The sequence below is a fragment of the Talpa europaea genome (assembly GCF_964194135.1).
Source record: "Talpa europaea genome assembly, chromosome: 5".
Taxonomy (NCBI): domain Eukaryota; kingdom Metazoa; phylum Chordata; class Mammalia; order Eulipotyphla; family Talpidae; genus Talpa; species Talpa europaea.
In genome coordinates this window covers 46,148,806-46,164,276 of record NC_140071.1, presented here as the reverse complement: position 1 = coordinate 46,164,276, position 15,471 = coordinate 46,148,806, and the positions used below count along the sequence as shown (strand labels likewise).

General features: G+C 42.0%; 1 protein-coding gene across 1 annotated transcript in view; it reads right to left on the bottom strand.

Moving 5' to 3' along the window:
• The window catches only part of ARSB (arylsulfatase B), a gene marked incomplete at both ends in the record, with an annotated part of 150,978 nt that extends 140,718 nt beyond the window's left edge, over window positions 1-10,260 (bottom strand). The window contains one exon of the mRNA XM_084233405.1: window positions 9,937-10,260. Within this exon, the coding sequence (XP_084089531.1) occupies window positions 9,937-10,260 (324 nt within the window). The remainder of the gene's footprint in view (window positions 1-9,936) is intronic.
• Between the last annotated feature and the right edge of the window lie 5,211 nt (window positions 10,261-15,471).

Sequence of the window (15,471 nt, the reverse complement as noted above, 5' to 3'; positions counted from 1 at the left end):
TTTTCTTACATTCAACTATTTCTCACAGCAGTTTCAGATTTTTATTTTGTTTTGTTTTAAATATGCGGCCAGGGTCTCCCCTGGTGGCCCAGGCGGTTGAGCGCCGCGCTGTGAAGCTGTCCGCAGCCTCTGCAGTGCCAGTTCGATCCCTGCCAGCGAGGGTCCCATATGGCGCAGCAGACCTCTCCTGTCTCGCCTGCTGCTCCCGTCAGCAGTGTATTTCGTCAGTCTGCCTGTTCTGCTCTCTGCTCTGTCTCTGGTGAATCCTCTCACCCTCCCGTGCATCTGGCCTGTACCCCGGTTCTTGTATAAATAAATAAATAAATCTTAAAAAAAAAATATGTGGCCAAAAAACACAAAGTAGAAATAAACAACAACAAAAAAAACCTTTTCAAACTCAGAGTTTTTTTTTTTCTAATTTTTTTCTAATTTGTTATAGCTTCTTCATAAGTTTTGACAGTCATAAATTTCTTTTTTGGTGTCTTTCTAGAGCTAACACTTGTTGGATTTGCCCCTGCTGCTACGTTATTTCATTATCACACATTATATATTTCAGAAAAACCACCTGGACTATCTTAAATGTTAAAGTGGTTTTTTTTTTTAAAGGAGATGGATATGTTTGTCTTGATTGTGGTGGCAGCTTCACGGGTAAATACATACCAAAACTTACAAATTTTATACTTTAAATATATGCAGTATTTTGTATGTCAATCATATCTCAATAAAACTTAAAAATAAAAAGTGAGTTTGTTTTGTATTGAGATTTGTATGTCTCTCCTAGGAATAACTGGATACCTGCACTGGGATATGTGCAATGCCTTCTATTTGCCCTCCAAAGCCACTCTGCCTTTTGTCCTCCTCGCTGCCCTGGGAAGCTGACCGATGGGGATTTCAGTTTTCAGCTTCCGATTGGGTTCAGTTAACCGGAAGCCCCAACAGGAGATTAGAGAGAGGGAGATGAGTGGCTTCCAAGTGCCAGACTCTGCCTCTCACAGCAGATCATTCTGCAGGCAGCACTGGCTACAGCATTCTCTCTCTAGAGTTGCGCCCCTTCCTTCCTGCCCTCCTGATCTAGAGAAAATAACAGCTCTACCAAGTTACTATATTATCCTATGTGTCCTGTCCCTCCCCACCTCACCCCCATACATTGATATCTTTTAAAATAGTCCCTTTGTAAATAAACCTTCCCTAATTATTCTAAAATATTTCTTTCCAGCTGGAATGCTGGCTAAGATGTTACAATACCCAGACTAAGGAAGGGACACACACACACACACACACACACACACACACACAGAGAGAGAGAGAGAGAGAGAGAGAGAGAGAGAGAGAGAGAGAGAGAGAGAGAGAGAGAGTACTTTCTCTCATAGGATTCTACTGGTTAACATTAGAAGTTTACCCGATCAAAAATTAACCCTGAGTTCGAAAACTCCATAATATACGCTAATTGGCAACAGAGCAGGATAAGAAAGATAACATTTTAAGGAATGCAAAAGACCCAATGGAAATAAATGCTCAGTGCAAATTTTGTTAAATGGAAACCTCATCCATCACATGCAGAGCACTAACTCTGATGGCTATAAAGCACTGTCAAGGGATGCTGTGTGATTCGGCTTTACTAAGCCATGGGCACCAAGCCATGTGGTCAGCTGAAGCCTGCCTCTATTATCTACAATCATATGGAGCAGAGAATTTGTTCTTTTCAGTTCCTGAGAATTTATTTGACAAAGCATTTTTATGGCATTACTGGGGAAGCAGAAGCCAAACTATGGAGCATAGCCAAAAACATGTTTTCAGTCTGCTCAAACACTATTTGAGGTAAGGAAGCTGTAATGTGTAGAGAAGCAGTAAACAGGCCAATGCTGAGCCAGTTCCAACCGAATACTTTATTTTAGTGGAGAACTATAGAGCTACACCATGCTTCATGGAGCAGGATGGTAACAGGGCACTACAGGAATCAACAGAAAAAACAAGCATCCCCTTGTAAATAAAACAGGTTTAAAACAACTCCATTGTTAACACGCAAACTTCAGTGAGAGTACTTGTGAATAGAGAAGGTTCTACAGATAATACACAAAAGCCCCAAGGATTCTACTGTGTGCAGCTGTTTTTTTCTTCATTAAGCCAACTCCTATCTCGAAAAATACTTCTAGGATTTTCTGGGCTGTCAAGGATTCCCTCTGCTAAGGCAGTTTGCAAATTCAGAGGCTCTGGGTTCTTTCTGTAAGATAACTGATTAGGACACCTTGCTTGTATAGTCTTACTGGTTATAAACATTTATTTGATCCTGTAAGTTATCTGTGCTCTATAGGCTAGAAGTTACTATGAATTTAAAAAGCAAATACCAATCTGGTGGGGGCAGAGAGGAGGGTGTCTCCAGCATCAGAACCTGGGACATGTCCCTTTTCAGGAGTTTAGGAGGTCTACGGTGTACTGATTACTATTTCAAAATTCAGAGCACAATATTTCAGCTACGCTTATAATAAACCCTCCGGAGAGCTAGGTGAACCACAGCTACACATATGGCAATGACAGCGATTTCTCTCCTCACTTCAGTAGTGTTGAGATAATATCCATTTGAACAGAAGGAAGGCTCTGTGCCATATAAGGAAAACTCATACCCTCATTGCACCCACACATTCGAGCAGCACCTTCTACTACAGTACTTGAAAATTCAGAAAACTAGGCAGCTGCACCCCTCTACTTTATATACCAGAGAGCCTAGAGGGAAGCTTCCTGACTGGAACACAACCACAGAACCTGCTGGTGGTGAGCCAGGAGTTCAGAATTTCCAGCCTGTGCCTTGGCCAGTATAGGTTTTAACCACGGTCAAGTACCACTCATGCCACTTTAGAGTTTATTCCTGGAGATGCCCCACAGAACAAATGGATAGTGGAGAATCTGCTCTCTCTCCCCTTACGCCTTCTAAAAAGTGGTCATCTGCCTGTGTTGTTGAAGCCAAGAGCTACAGAACACACATTATGTGTGTTAGGGGTCTGGCTCTGCCATCTGGCCTGGTCCTTCAGAACTCAGGCAGCAGAACTGGCTGGTGTCACTGACAGTTTTAAGGGTCTATTTATTTTGGTGTTGATTAGCAAAGATTGTAAATCTCTGGCTAAACCCACAAAGGGATGTCATTTGTAAGAATAAACAAGGCAAGAACTGTTTCAGTGCCTTCCTCTGCTTAGATTATAAATAGCAATCAGCCCAATGTGAAAAGGAAGGAAAATATGAAGGGAAAAATTTTTTTAGTAAAATGAATGATTAAGGAAACAAAAACAGACAGTGACAGCTTATGCTCAAACTGATTCTTAAAATAACAAACCTCAAAGATCAATCAAGAAAAAAAAAATCCCCTAATTCAGTGCGTCCTATTCAACTCAGCTCCAGACTTAGTTCCTTATTTCCCATTACCTGGGAAGTAAAATAGGTAAAAAATGGAATTATCTCTTTAAAATATCAGCAATACTTGTAGAATAATACTTGTAGAATAGCCTTCAAACACTTCCTTTCTGGGAAAATGCTTCTTGGTTCTGGCTAGGCTTAGGAGGGACACTCACCTTTCATGACAAGGGGTTCAATGAACATTCCCAATTTGGGACACCCATCCTTCCCCAAGCAGTCTGCCCATTTTATCAGGCTCTTCACTTCCTTTTGCCCCACTGTTAACCTTAAAGTCCAGGAATAAGAGTTCACTGAGAGGCAAGCATATGGGGGGCACAGGAGGGGCTGATAAAGAATGGGCAGGCAGGACAAGGAGGTGGGCAAGGAGGAACAGAATAGGGAGGTGAGGAACTGCTCCCGCAGAATCCCTCTAACCACGCTATGGTTGCCCTATTCTGCCTTCAGCCATGGGTCTCACCTGCTCACATTCTTAAAGCTAAACTTGAGAAAAGTCAAAAATTACCCACATGCTCCCGTGTGGCATTCTTCCTATATTTCTTGTCTAAGATTCTGCACCACAGGTGAGTGAAAAGCTGTGAAAGTGTCCTGTTTATCAATGTGATTAAGAAAAATGTGGCTTGGGTCTCTTAAGAATGAAACCTTGGGACTCCCTGGTGGCGCAAGGGGTTAAGACGCAACTATGAAGCTGTTGCAGCCTCTGCAGCATGTGTTCGACCCCCGGCCTGCCAGGGAGCAACCCACATGGCGCAGCAGACCTCTCCAGACTCGCCCACTGCTCCCCTCAGCAGTGTACTTCGGTCAGTCTGCCAGTACTGTTACCCACGCTCTCTCTCTGGTGAATCTTCTCACCACCCCCCACACACCTCTGGCCTGTACCGCAGCTCTTATATGCATAAATAAATCAATCTTTAAAAAAAAAAAAAAAAAGAATGAAACCTTGCTGTCATCTTTCATTGTTTCTATTCTGTGCCAAGGTTTACAGAGTTCTGCTGGAGTGGCCCCTCAGTTCCAAAGGTAAGAACGTTCCCAGTTGAGGGTCAAAGTTACCTTTCTTGACTTTTTTCCCAAAAAGAAGTGTTTCCACTAAGGTCTGTTACTTTTGTTAGCTTTTAATCATTTTAATTTCTTAGAAAGGAAGCAAGGGGACTAGAAATGACACATCAGCCCTAAGCGCTTATGGTAGTGAGCTCTTTTAGGGCTTGCTGGTGTTAAAATCCTTGGCTTAAAGAGCTTTCCCCCTTCATTCATTTAGTTGTTCAACGCTGCTTACTTACCCAGGCCACACACAAGCAAGGCATTCTGATGGAGAAGTCAGACTAGGGAACAAATAGCTACACTTAAATTGTGTACTAGGAATAATAAATATTTTGTATTGAATAAAGTCAATGCATAAGAATATGAAAAAAAGTTATAAGAATATGGACATTTAGTATTTTCTTTTTTTTTAAAGATTTATGTATTTATGCATACAAGATCTGGGGTACAGATCAGAGATGCAGTGGGAGTGAGGGATTCACCAGAGACAGAGTGGGGAACAGAACAGGCAGACTGACTGAAATATACTGCTGAGGGGAGCAGCAGGAGAGACTGGAGAGGTCTGCTGCGCCATGTGGGTTGCTCCCTGGATAGCTGGGGATCGAACTCGTGCTGCAGAGGCTGCGGATCGCTTCACAGGGCGGTGCTTAACTCCTTGCGCCACCAGGGAGGCCCTGGACATTTAGTATTTTCAAGTCTTCCATTTGAACTAAAAGCAGTATACATATTCTACTCGAAAAACTGAAGGAATTTAAAATTAATATTCTTAATGTTGATATTTTAAACAAAGGAAAGTGAAAATAAAATTCATTTCATTATGGGTATAACATGCTTCCAAGGAATACCAAGAAACTAATAATTATCATATCCTATTTTAAACCTTTCATATTTGAAATATTCAGTGTATTTTCTAAGGACAATTTAAAAGATTTTTTAAAAAAAGATAAAACATAAATTTATTTCTAATTTGAACTACATTTATCAAAGAATGCCACAGGCCACTTGATTGAGGCTCCTTAAATACAATCCTTAAATACAATCATTTAGAGCCCTGTCAGATTAGAAACATGCTTGAGTCCACAGGGGCTTCAATGTAAAAGTACTGGCATAGCTGGTCCACCCTCAGCTTCAGCCACAATGGCTTTCTCCATTCTTAAAACAAGCTCCTTCCTGCCTCAGAGCTTTTTATGGCTGTTATGACTCCCACTATAATATATTATTCTTTCCCAGCATCTTTGCATACCTAACTCCTTTTCACTCAGCCCTCTGCCCTTATCACCTCCTTGGAGATATTTTCCTGAATCACTATGACTTTACCCCTACTTCATTTTCCCCCAATGTTAATGGCTCCACCTTTTAAATTGACCTTATTTATTTATTCATTATTCATCCCTCCTTTTGGTCACTCCTTCCTCTCACCTGACAGAAATAAACTTTGCCAGAAATTAACACCAGTAATACAGTACAATGCCCATCATAAACAGTTTCTCAATAAATTTTGAATGAAAGAAGAACAAATGCATTATGCTTGATGGTGACAGACTAAAAGCTTTCCCTCTAAGATCAGGATTAAGAAAAGATGCCCATTCTTGCCACTTGCATTCAACATTTACCCTTCAGCTCAGAATATTCCTTCTCTAAGAAATTATCCTAGAGATATTGTCAAACATCTGCAAAATGACATAAGTACAAGGTACTGACTTAAGCATTCTTTGATATATCAGGACACTAAAAACCCATATATTCATCTTTATGTGAGAGGTTAAATAAATTATGATCTATTCACTTAACAAAGTATTACACAGGGCATTCCCTGGTGGCGCAGGCGATTGAGTGCAGCGCTATGAAGCTGTCCACAACCTCTGCAGCACTGGTTCAATCCTGGCTGGCCAGCGAGAATCCCATATGTCATGGCAGACCTCTCCTATCTCACCCACTGCTCCCCTCAGCAGTGTATTTCAGTCCTTCTGCCTGTTCTACTCCCTGCTCTGTCTCTGGTGAATCCTCTCACCCTCCCCGGCATCTGGCCTGTACCTGGGTTCTCGTATGCATGAATAAATAAATCTTTTAAAAAAAAAAGTATTACACAGCCATAGAAATTAATGAGGATGCTTTTTATGCTAAGTTAAAAAAAAAAGAGCAAAATAATATGGAGAGTATGCTGCCATACTTATAAAAAGAGAGGAGGGGGCTATCTACATATGTATTTGTTTGTATTAGCATAAAATACTGTGGAAGGACATATACAATTCAGATAACATTGTTGGTCTCCAAAAATGGGGAAATGGATACTTAAGGGGAAAAATCATTGTATGTGTGTGTCAGGAGAGACTGTCAAGATAAGTGTAGCCTTTTATAACTTTTGAGTTTTAAGCAATGTGAATGTATTTTCTATTAAAAAAATAAGTAAAATAGGTCCTCCCCGGTGGCGCAGCAGTTAAGTGCTGGGTTGCAAAGCTGCCCACGGACTCTGCAGCGCCGGTTCGATCCCCAGCTGCTCCCCAGCCACCAGAAGCGGATTCCACATGGCACGCAGACCTCTCCTGCCACCCGCTGCTCCCCTCAGCAGTGTGCTTCGGTCCTTCTGCCTGTTCTACTCCCCATTCTGGCTCTGGTGAATTCTCTCGCCCTCCTGTGCTTCTGACTGTACCCAGTGCTTGTATAAATAAATCAATCAATCTTAAAAAAAGGGGGGGGGAGTTAAAAAAAAAAACTGGATGAGATTGATCCTATCTTTAAAAAAAAAGTAAAATATAGATTTTTTTTTTTTTAAATTTAAAAGAATGAATGAAGGACTCTTAGGGCTGTGGGAAGAATACTAGCCTAAGTGGGCAAACCTGAATTTACCAAAAACTTACCTGCCTCATCTCGTGATTGATCAGTCTCCCTCTCCATTTCCCCTAACCCAATGCATTTTTCACCCAAGCATGCAGATTTCAAAAAAGCAGGCTTAAACAATAAAACCAGCCACTCCTAACCTTTAAACTGCGCTGTTGGGCGAGATTAATCTCTCTCTCTACCAGCAGATGGGGTGAGTGGGTATGCCAAAGTGGGTTAGCCTAGTGTATGCATTTGCTCTAAAGGACACAGTCGTAGGAGTCAAGGAAATTTGGAGTTAGAAAGAGCCTTCAAGAGATCAATCCAATTCCACATATAGATGTGGAAAATAATGTCAGGGTGTCAGAGACTGAAAACTGACATGGTGAAGACTGAAACCCACCTTTTATAATTCCTAACCAGTCCTTTTCACTAACAACTTTTATAAGCCAAAAAAACAGAAACTCAATTTCTTGGAAAAATCAGTTCACTCAGCCTAAGCTTATCATTTTGTTACAGCAATGAAGGACTTGTCTCCCTGTCCCACCAGATAAGCATTCCCATTTCCTTTACTTACATTCTAGGCTCAACAAATTTTGATTTCTTACATTCCAAAGGAAAAGGTGTCACTAGGAAGATAATACTGAATTGCTGACCACCAGGTGACAGCGAAAGCAAGCTGGTGTCAAGCAAAATGTCCAGACATTTATGTAACAAGGATGGACATGCTGACCCTTGCCCACTTGCTCTTCCTACTCCCTTGTAACTCTGGATAAATATCCCTGCATGGTGCCAAACACCAGGACAGTGAGTGGTCTTTTTTTTTGGAAACTTTTTTTATTTTATTTTATATAATTCTTACATCATTTTTCATTTTTGCACAATGTATGCATTTTCATTTTGGTTCTATTTCCCAAACAATTCCCACCCCCCCTTATTTTGACCCTAAGCCCTCCTCTCCTCCCCCACCCAGTAGTATGTCTCTGGTCTACAGTTGCTGGTTGATTTTTCTTTATTGAGTGGTCTTTCAGACAGGAGTCTGATACCCTCCTCAATTTGTCAACAAATTAAACTGCTTTCCTTCTTCTCAAACTCATTTTCCTTTTATTGGCTAAGAGAAACCAAGACTGGCATTTGGTATCAAATTTACAGCTTTCTAGTATAAAGTTAAATGATTATGGGAAGGGGGAATCTCTAAATATTAAAACATGATTAAGTTCACAGATAATTCTTTCAAGTACCTAATTATAAAATTTCCTTATTTTATTGTTTAAAAGTATGCACAATAAATTATTCATTCGGAATAAAACCTCTCTCCCTGTTTTCATTTTACATTTCACATAGGCAATACTTTACTGGAAATGTGATGAGTTGGGTTTTTTTAATTGAGTTGTTCAGGAATTACCTAAATATCAAAAAATCATATAAAGAGACTAATTAGTAAGTCTGAAGTATTATTTGTGATGCTGCTTTTAATAATTCTGAGTACACATTATAGCATAGCGGTTATAGAGTCAGACCACGGTTGAAATCCTGATCACCGGTTACTAGCCCTATGATCTCCGGCAAGTTCAACCTCTTCCATCCTCATCTCCTTGGGATCCAACAGAGACAGTAACAGTAGTATTTACCTTACTGGGTTGCTGTGAGAGTTAGGGTTAATCATGTAAAGTGCTCAGAATGGTATGAGTATATAGTATGTGAGGGCAATAAGGCCCCTTAGCCCTTCCAGAATAGTAAGTAACTTAAAGGAGTATGTTTGCAAACCCAAGGTACTTTCTAATGGGTCTTTCCAACTTGAACAGAATAAAACAAAGGAGAAAGTGATGTAAAATGTTTGGAGAGGCTAGCTTCTTATGTTGAGTGGGTTTCCTAAATTGGTTTAGGGCACCCAGCTTCTAGCCTCCTTCACTTCTTAACCACAGGGTACTCTAAATACTCAAGGTTTTTCTCCAAGACTCAGGGTTGGTGTGATTTGGGAGAGCAAGGCTCATGCAAATCCCACGACCAGCACAGAAAGGGCCCAAAATACACCAGCTTGAACAAACAGCACCTATGCAAGGCAGATTTCATTGCAGGGTTGGTGAGAACTTGCAAAGATTACTTTAATCATTGGTGGGCGACCCTAACCTACGACAGCTGGGTTCAGGCAGGTAGCGTTGCACCCAGGCAGGAACTCCCAATTTAACTTTCCCGCTTGCTCCGGCGCTCCCCACCTCTCACAGCTCCTCTCCAGGTCGCCGGCCTGGTCCCTCTCCAACCTCCCCCCAACACGACCACTCGGAAGAGTTTGCTCGGACCCTCCGGCCTAGGGGCTCGCAGGGTCCAGCACTCAGCATTCCCAGAAACCCTTTCACTCCGACCTTTAGAAAGCGGAAGACACAAAGCCACCGCGAGAGGAGGAGGAGGCGGGGGACAGGGGGCGCCCTGGTGCCGGGCATGCGCAGAGGCCGCGGTGGGCTGAGGGCCTGGAAGGAGCGCGAAGCCGCCTCTCCAGAGCCCGCCTCAGGGAACTGACCCCGTCCTGGCGGCGCCCGCCCCGGCCGCCCGGCCTCCCCGGGCCCTTCCCGGAGGCTGGCGGGCGGCGCGGGCCCTGGCGGCGCCCGCGCAGCAGAAGGGCCGCGGCCCGAGGGGGCGGAGCCGGGCGCGGGGCGGCGGGCCGCGGGGGGCGCTGCGTACCTGGTAGCGGCCGGTGAGCAGCTGGCTCCGCGACGGCGTGCACAGCGGCTGCGTGTAGTAGTTGTCCAGGCGCACCCCGCCGGCCGCCAGCGCGTCCAGCCGCGGCGTGCGGATGTGCGAGCCGTGGAAGCCCACGTCGTTCCAGCCCAGGTCGTCCGCCAGCACGAAGACGAGGTGGGGCCGGCGCGCCCCGGCGCCCGAGCCCGGCGGCAGCGGCAGCAGCAGCAGCAGCAGCGGCAGCGGCAGCGGCGGGGAGACGGCGGGGAGCAGCGGCCGCCGCGGGACGGGGCCTCGGGGCCAGCTCGCCGCGCCGCGCGGGCCCATCCTTCGCCACCCACGGTCCCCGCGCCTGTGGCGCCACCAGCCCCCGGCACCTCTTATAGAATCAGGAACTGGGGCACCGGGGCCTGCCCCGCCCAGGCACGGGGCTTCACCCGCCGCGGGCCGACGGCTACAGCGGGCCGATGCCCGCGCCCCCGCCGCGTCCCCTCGGGCCGGGGCCGGGGCTGTGGGGGAGGAGCCAGCGGGGCCGAGCTCGCGGGGCCCGGGCCGCCCGGCTCGGTGGAAGCGCCCTCGCGCTTCCAGCACATTCCCGGGGTGAACTTTGCACTGTGGCATCCTGAAAAAGGAACACATTTGTTATTTTAGAATGACTTCACAGTTTACAAAGCATCTTCACATCCCAGATCTCTTTAGAGCTCACAACAACCCTGGCAGCTACGAATTATAATTAGTGCCCATGTTTTTGTTTTTTTTCCCCGAGAATAAACAAGCTGATAAATGATTGAACCTAACCCAAATCCAGTTCTGACTCCTGATCTTGAGCTATGGTATCTCGAAGGTCATAGAAGACTTGTGTCTAGCAAGAGCCCGGCCTCTGCAGATGGGTGACGATGAAAAGGCAGAGGTATAGATGAAATTATAGATTCACTTATAAAAATAGTGCACGCCTATGTAACCACTTCCTCCCCACTAGCATAAAGGGGGCCTCCGACTGTGCTCTACTTCTTTGAAGGTGAAGGTTTACTTCCAGGCTGCCCTGGAAGTCGTGGGGTGTTCTGTGGCCATTGAGTAGCTTATTAGTTTGTCCATATAGGAGCTGGCTCACCAACAATCAAATAGTGAATCATACTGTGTGGTATCTAATTTGTCTGAAATATATGTGAATGGGAGGGAAAATCCCACATTCGTTGAATTGGGAGGTGAGCCTTATAACCTGTATGTTCCCATCATCGAAGACTTTCTGCTGACTCTTAGTCTGGAGAGAGATAATAATTGTGAATAGTTGTAAAAGGAAGATTAGAGAGAACATTCTTCAAGGTGATGTGGCGATTCCGTGGGAGGTATTTTACAACTCTAAAAGTTGTGGATACCTGATAGCAATTGAAAATAATTCTTGTTTATATACTGGCAGATGGTTTCTATTCACTGGAGTGACGACTCTCCCCACCACCACCAAGAAAAAAACAGTAGCACATTTGTTTAATATTCCTGATCTGTTTCTTGGATTGTCCTTTCAGCTGGTTTGAAACATTACCAGTTTCCTCATTAATGAGTTAAATAAATCCTTAACATATATTCATTTTATATTTCTATGACTCATTTCATCCTTTTTTGAAAATTACTTAACACAAGAAATGTTTCCCACGCCTCCCTGGTGGCTTAGGGGCTAAGTCTCAGCTTTGTCACCTTCATGGCCCACCAAAACTGCCTGAGTTTGAACCTGGCCAGGGAGCTAACCCACATATGTCGCAGCAGACCTCTCCTGTCTCACCTGCTGCTCCCCTCAGCCATGTATTTCAGTAAATCTGCCTGCTTTGCTCCCCAAGCCTTCTCTGGTGAATCCTCTCCCCTCCCCAACCCTCCCAGCCCTCACCTCTGGCCTGGACCCTAGCTCTTCTATGCAAACACCCCCCCCCAAAAAAAAAAACAAAAAACAAAACTCACATCATTAAAGCTGAATGAAACAGAATGGTCCTTTCTTTCAAAAAAAAAGAAGAAATGTTTCTCTCTTCCATAGCTATACTTTTTGCACACAAGATTATTATACATTCACTTTTTATTTCTAATGGAATCAATAAAACTTAAGAAAATGATTAAACCTTGCATTAAATTAAAAAATAATTTTTGAAGACTCTTATGTTAAGCCTTAAAATTTTCATTTAAAGACCCTGTAAAAGACTGCCCTGCTCCCTAACTGTTCAATACTACCATTCATGATAAAAATCAAATTGCCTAAACAGTGGCCATTGATCTGCAGGGACAATTTCTCCTTTAACTAACTGCTCCTGAAACCAGCTAGACTTCTCATGTCCTTCATTTTTCAAATAAAAGCTTCTGCTTATGGTGCTCTGGAAATATGCAAATAAAAAAAGTTGATCCTATTTTTTATCTATTTATTGAATGCCTATAATATACAGGACAGGACAGTTACAATGAAATCTCTTGTTGAAGTTTATCTGATGCTGCTTAGTGATTAGACTCAGGTTGTGGGTTTGTGCAGAAATACCACAAAAGTAAGTATCCTTCTCCATGCTTCATAGTCACAGGAACATGATATTAATTTGCCCTATTATTTGATCATTTCATTAATGATCTCCTCTGTAAAGTTAATATTTTCCTTTATAACTAATAAGTATATCATGGGAAGATACTTTGAGAATATGTACATATTCTGTTATTCTTAAAACTTGTGCTTACTAGTTTGGCAGCCACCAATGGCAGGCGTTTTGGATGTCTCAGTCTCTTCTATAAGGTAGTCCAGCCATTTCAGGCTCTAGCTGTTCTGGGTTACGAGCCTAAGATTCAAGCTGGTAGTCCTTGCTCTGTGCCCTCATCTCTGTAACTCTCTAGCAATGCACTCATGTTCCTGGGTGCCTACTCATGAACTCTCTTACCCAGTACAGTGCCACGTCTGATGTTGTGGGCAGGCATGTCTCCCGCCCCTTTTAGTCAGACTCCCACTTTCATATGACTTTAATATCAACGGGCCTAATTTCATTTAAAAAAAAAGTTTTGAGCATTTTATTGGAATTGCCTTAATCTTATAAATTCAGTTAAGGAGAATTGAAATCATGATACTAAATTCTTTTCTAAGAACAATGGATGTCTTCCATTTATTAAAGTCTATTTTTGTGTATTTTAGAAGGGTTTTCAAATGTTCCTCATATTGGTTTGTGCTCTTCTTGTTATGTATTTATTACTAAGTAATTTTCTTCTCTCTTGCTGTCAACGTGAAATTTTCTCTACCATTGTATCTTTTAGCTCTCTATTATTTGAGAGCTATTGATTTCTGTATAATAATTTATGTTCTCCCAAGTACAGAATTTTTTTTTTTTGTTTGAGCTAGTGTCATCATTGATTTTTGGAGTGTTTTCCCAACACATAATTATATCAGTTAAAAGCATTTCAATCAGTTAGATGATGCAACTCACACATGGATATAAAAATTGTTTAGTTGGTAGGTGGGATGCTTGGAACTTATAGAAAAGTACTGCACATAATCACCTAGTTTGCTTTTTGACCCCACACAAAACCTGTATTAAACCCATAGTTAAAATTTCATCATTCCTAATATCAGTAAAAACAAAAACAAAAAAACAAAAAACCAACAAACCAGTTTTCAATGGGAAAAAATACAGGAACATACTAGTTTACAAAAAGAAAATATAAGTGATTATTAAAGATGTGAATGGATGTCTGACCTCACTCAAAAGGAGAGTGATAACTCACCACTTTAGGTAGGGTATAAAGAAACAAGCCCTCTCATACATTAATCACAAGTAAAATTTGGCACAACCCATAAAGGGAGCAATTTTACATGTATGTCAAATACACATATATTTCAATCACAAAGTTCCAAATGTAGGGATTTATTATCTTTCAGATGTACTCAATGTGAAGAATATCATGTATCAAGATTATCACTTTATCATCATTTTATTAGAAAAGCAAGTAATAGATCCTGGCCAAATTAATTTTTGGATATTAAGGAATCATTTAAAAGGAGTGTTGGAATATTTGCCAAAATACAACATTAGTTTTAAAGTTAAGCAAAGAACATTATGTTTGGTATGCTTTCTTTTACTTGAAAATATATGTATACATATACACTCATATTCACATATTAAGAGAGAGATGTTTGCATGTTTATAGAGTATTTCAAGAAAGATACAGAAGAGATAATCACATGTCAACTAGTAGACCGGTTGACTGAAGGCCAGGATAGGAAAAATACTAACTTCTCACCATATATCCTTTGTATTTTCTAAATTTCGAACTCTGTGCCTATATAATCCATTTCTAATAATAATGTTTTATTAATGGTAATAATTTACTTTTTTTCAGTGTTTTTTCTTTTTAAGATTTATTAATTTAGAGAAGCACTGGGGTGCCGAAGTGGGTACAGGCCAGAGGTGCCAGATGGTGAGAGAATTCACCAGAGACAGAGCAGGGAGCAGAACAGGCAGAAGGATCTAAGTACACTGCTGAGGGGAACAGCAGGTGTGACAGGAGAGGTCTATCTCGCCATGTGGGTTTCTCCCTGGCCGGCCAGGAATGGAACCAGCGCTGCAGAGGCTGAAGACAGCTTCACAGCACTGTGCTTAACCCACTGCACCACCGGGGAGGCCCACTAATTTACATTTTTTTTTAAGTAAAAAGCATTACAAGTGAGAACAGTGTGAAAGTCAAATATTCCCCAGTGAACATGTTTGTAAAGTCTAAAGGTCAGGCACTCACAACACGCATAGAAGCTTACTAGTGCCTCTTGATTTTAGTTTTTGCAGTGCTCTTGACCTTTGTCTGGTACTAACTGATGTTTGATAGTCAGAAGTTAGATCCCTTTATTTCAAAGATTTTTCTCAACATGTTTGTGGTTTAGTGACTTTGAACATGATAAATATTGCATACAAAGACTAAGTAATTTTAAACACTTTATTTCTAAATGTTTGACCATTGAGGGAAAGATAAGGACGGTAAGAGGTCTTTCTTCAGAGAGAAAACCTGAAGTTCAGTAAATGTGGTAAATTGTGGTTTACATTACTCATTGCTCTGTTACTGGCCTGAATAGTCCAGGAGGAGAGTGTCTTGAAATTCAGGAAAAAAAATATCCAAGCTGTTTCTTTAGATATCAGCTATCATATTATTTTCATGATACATTTAGTTTTTGAAAGTGATCTTTGTTTCTAACATGTGTAAATGAGGGAGAGAAGGTCCCTAAAGACCTTTGTGGTCTGGACTTACAGAAGCATGAGATGAGTGTTTTAAGGTTTGTTTACCCTTCTTCTACCCGCCACTGGTGACATGCCTAAATTATATGCATTAACTACCATCAGCGCTAATTACTATCAGTGCATTGTCAAGGTTCCAGGCATAGAGGAAGATAATTCTTTATTAGAAGCATCTTGCATTTTCATGTTTTTTCTGCTTTAATATATTTTAAAGTTTTGTATTAAGGTAAGCTGCTTATACATGTTTATAACATTATATAAGTTTCAGGTATACTCTGTGTGCTAGTACCTGTGTGTATTTTGG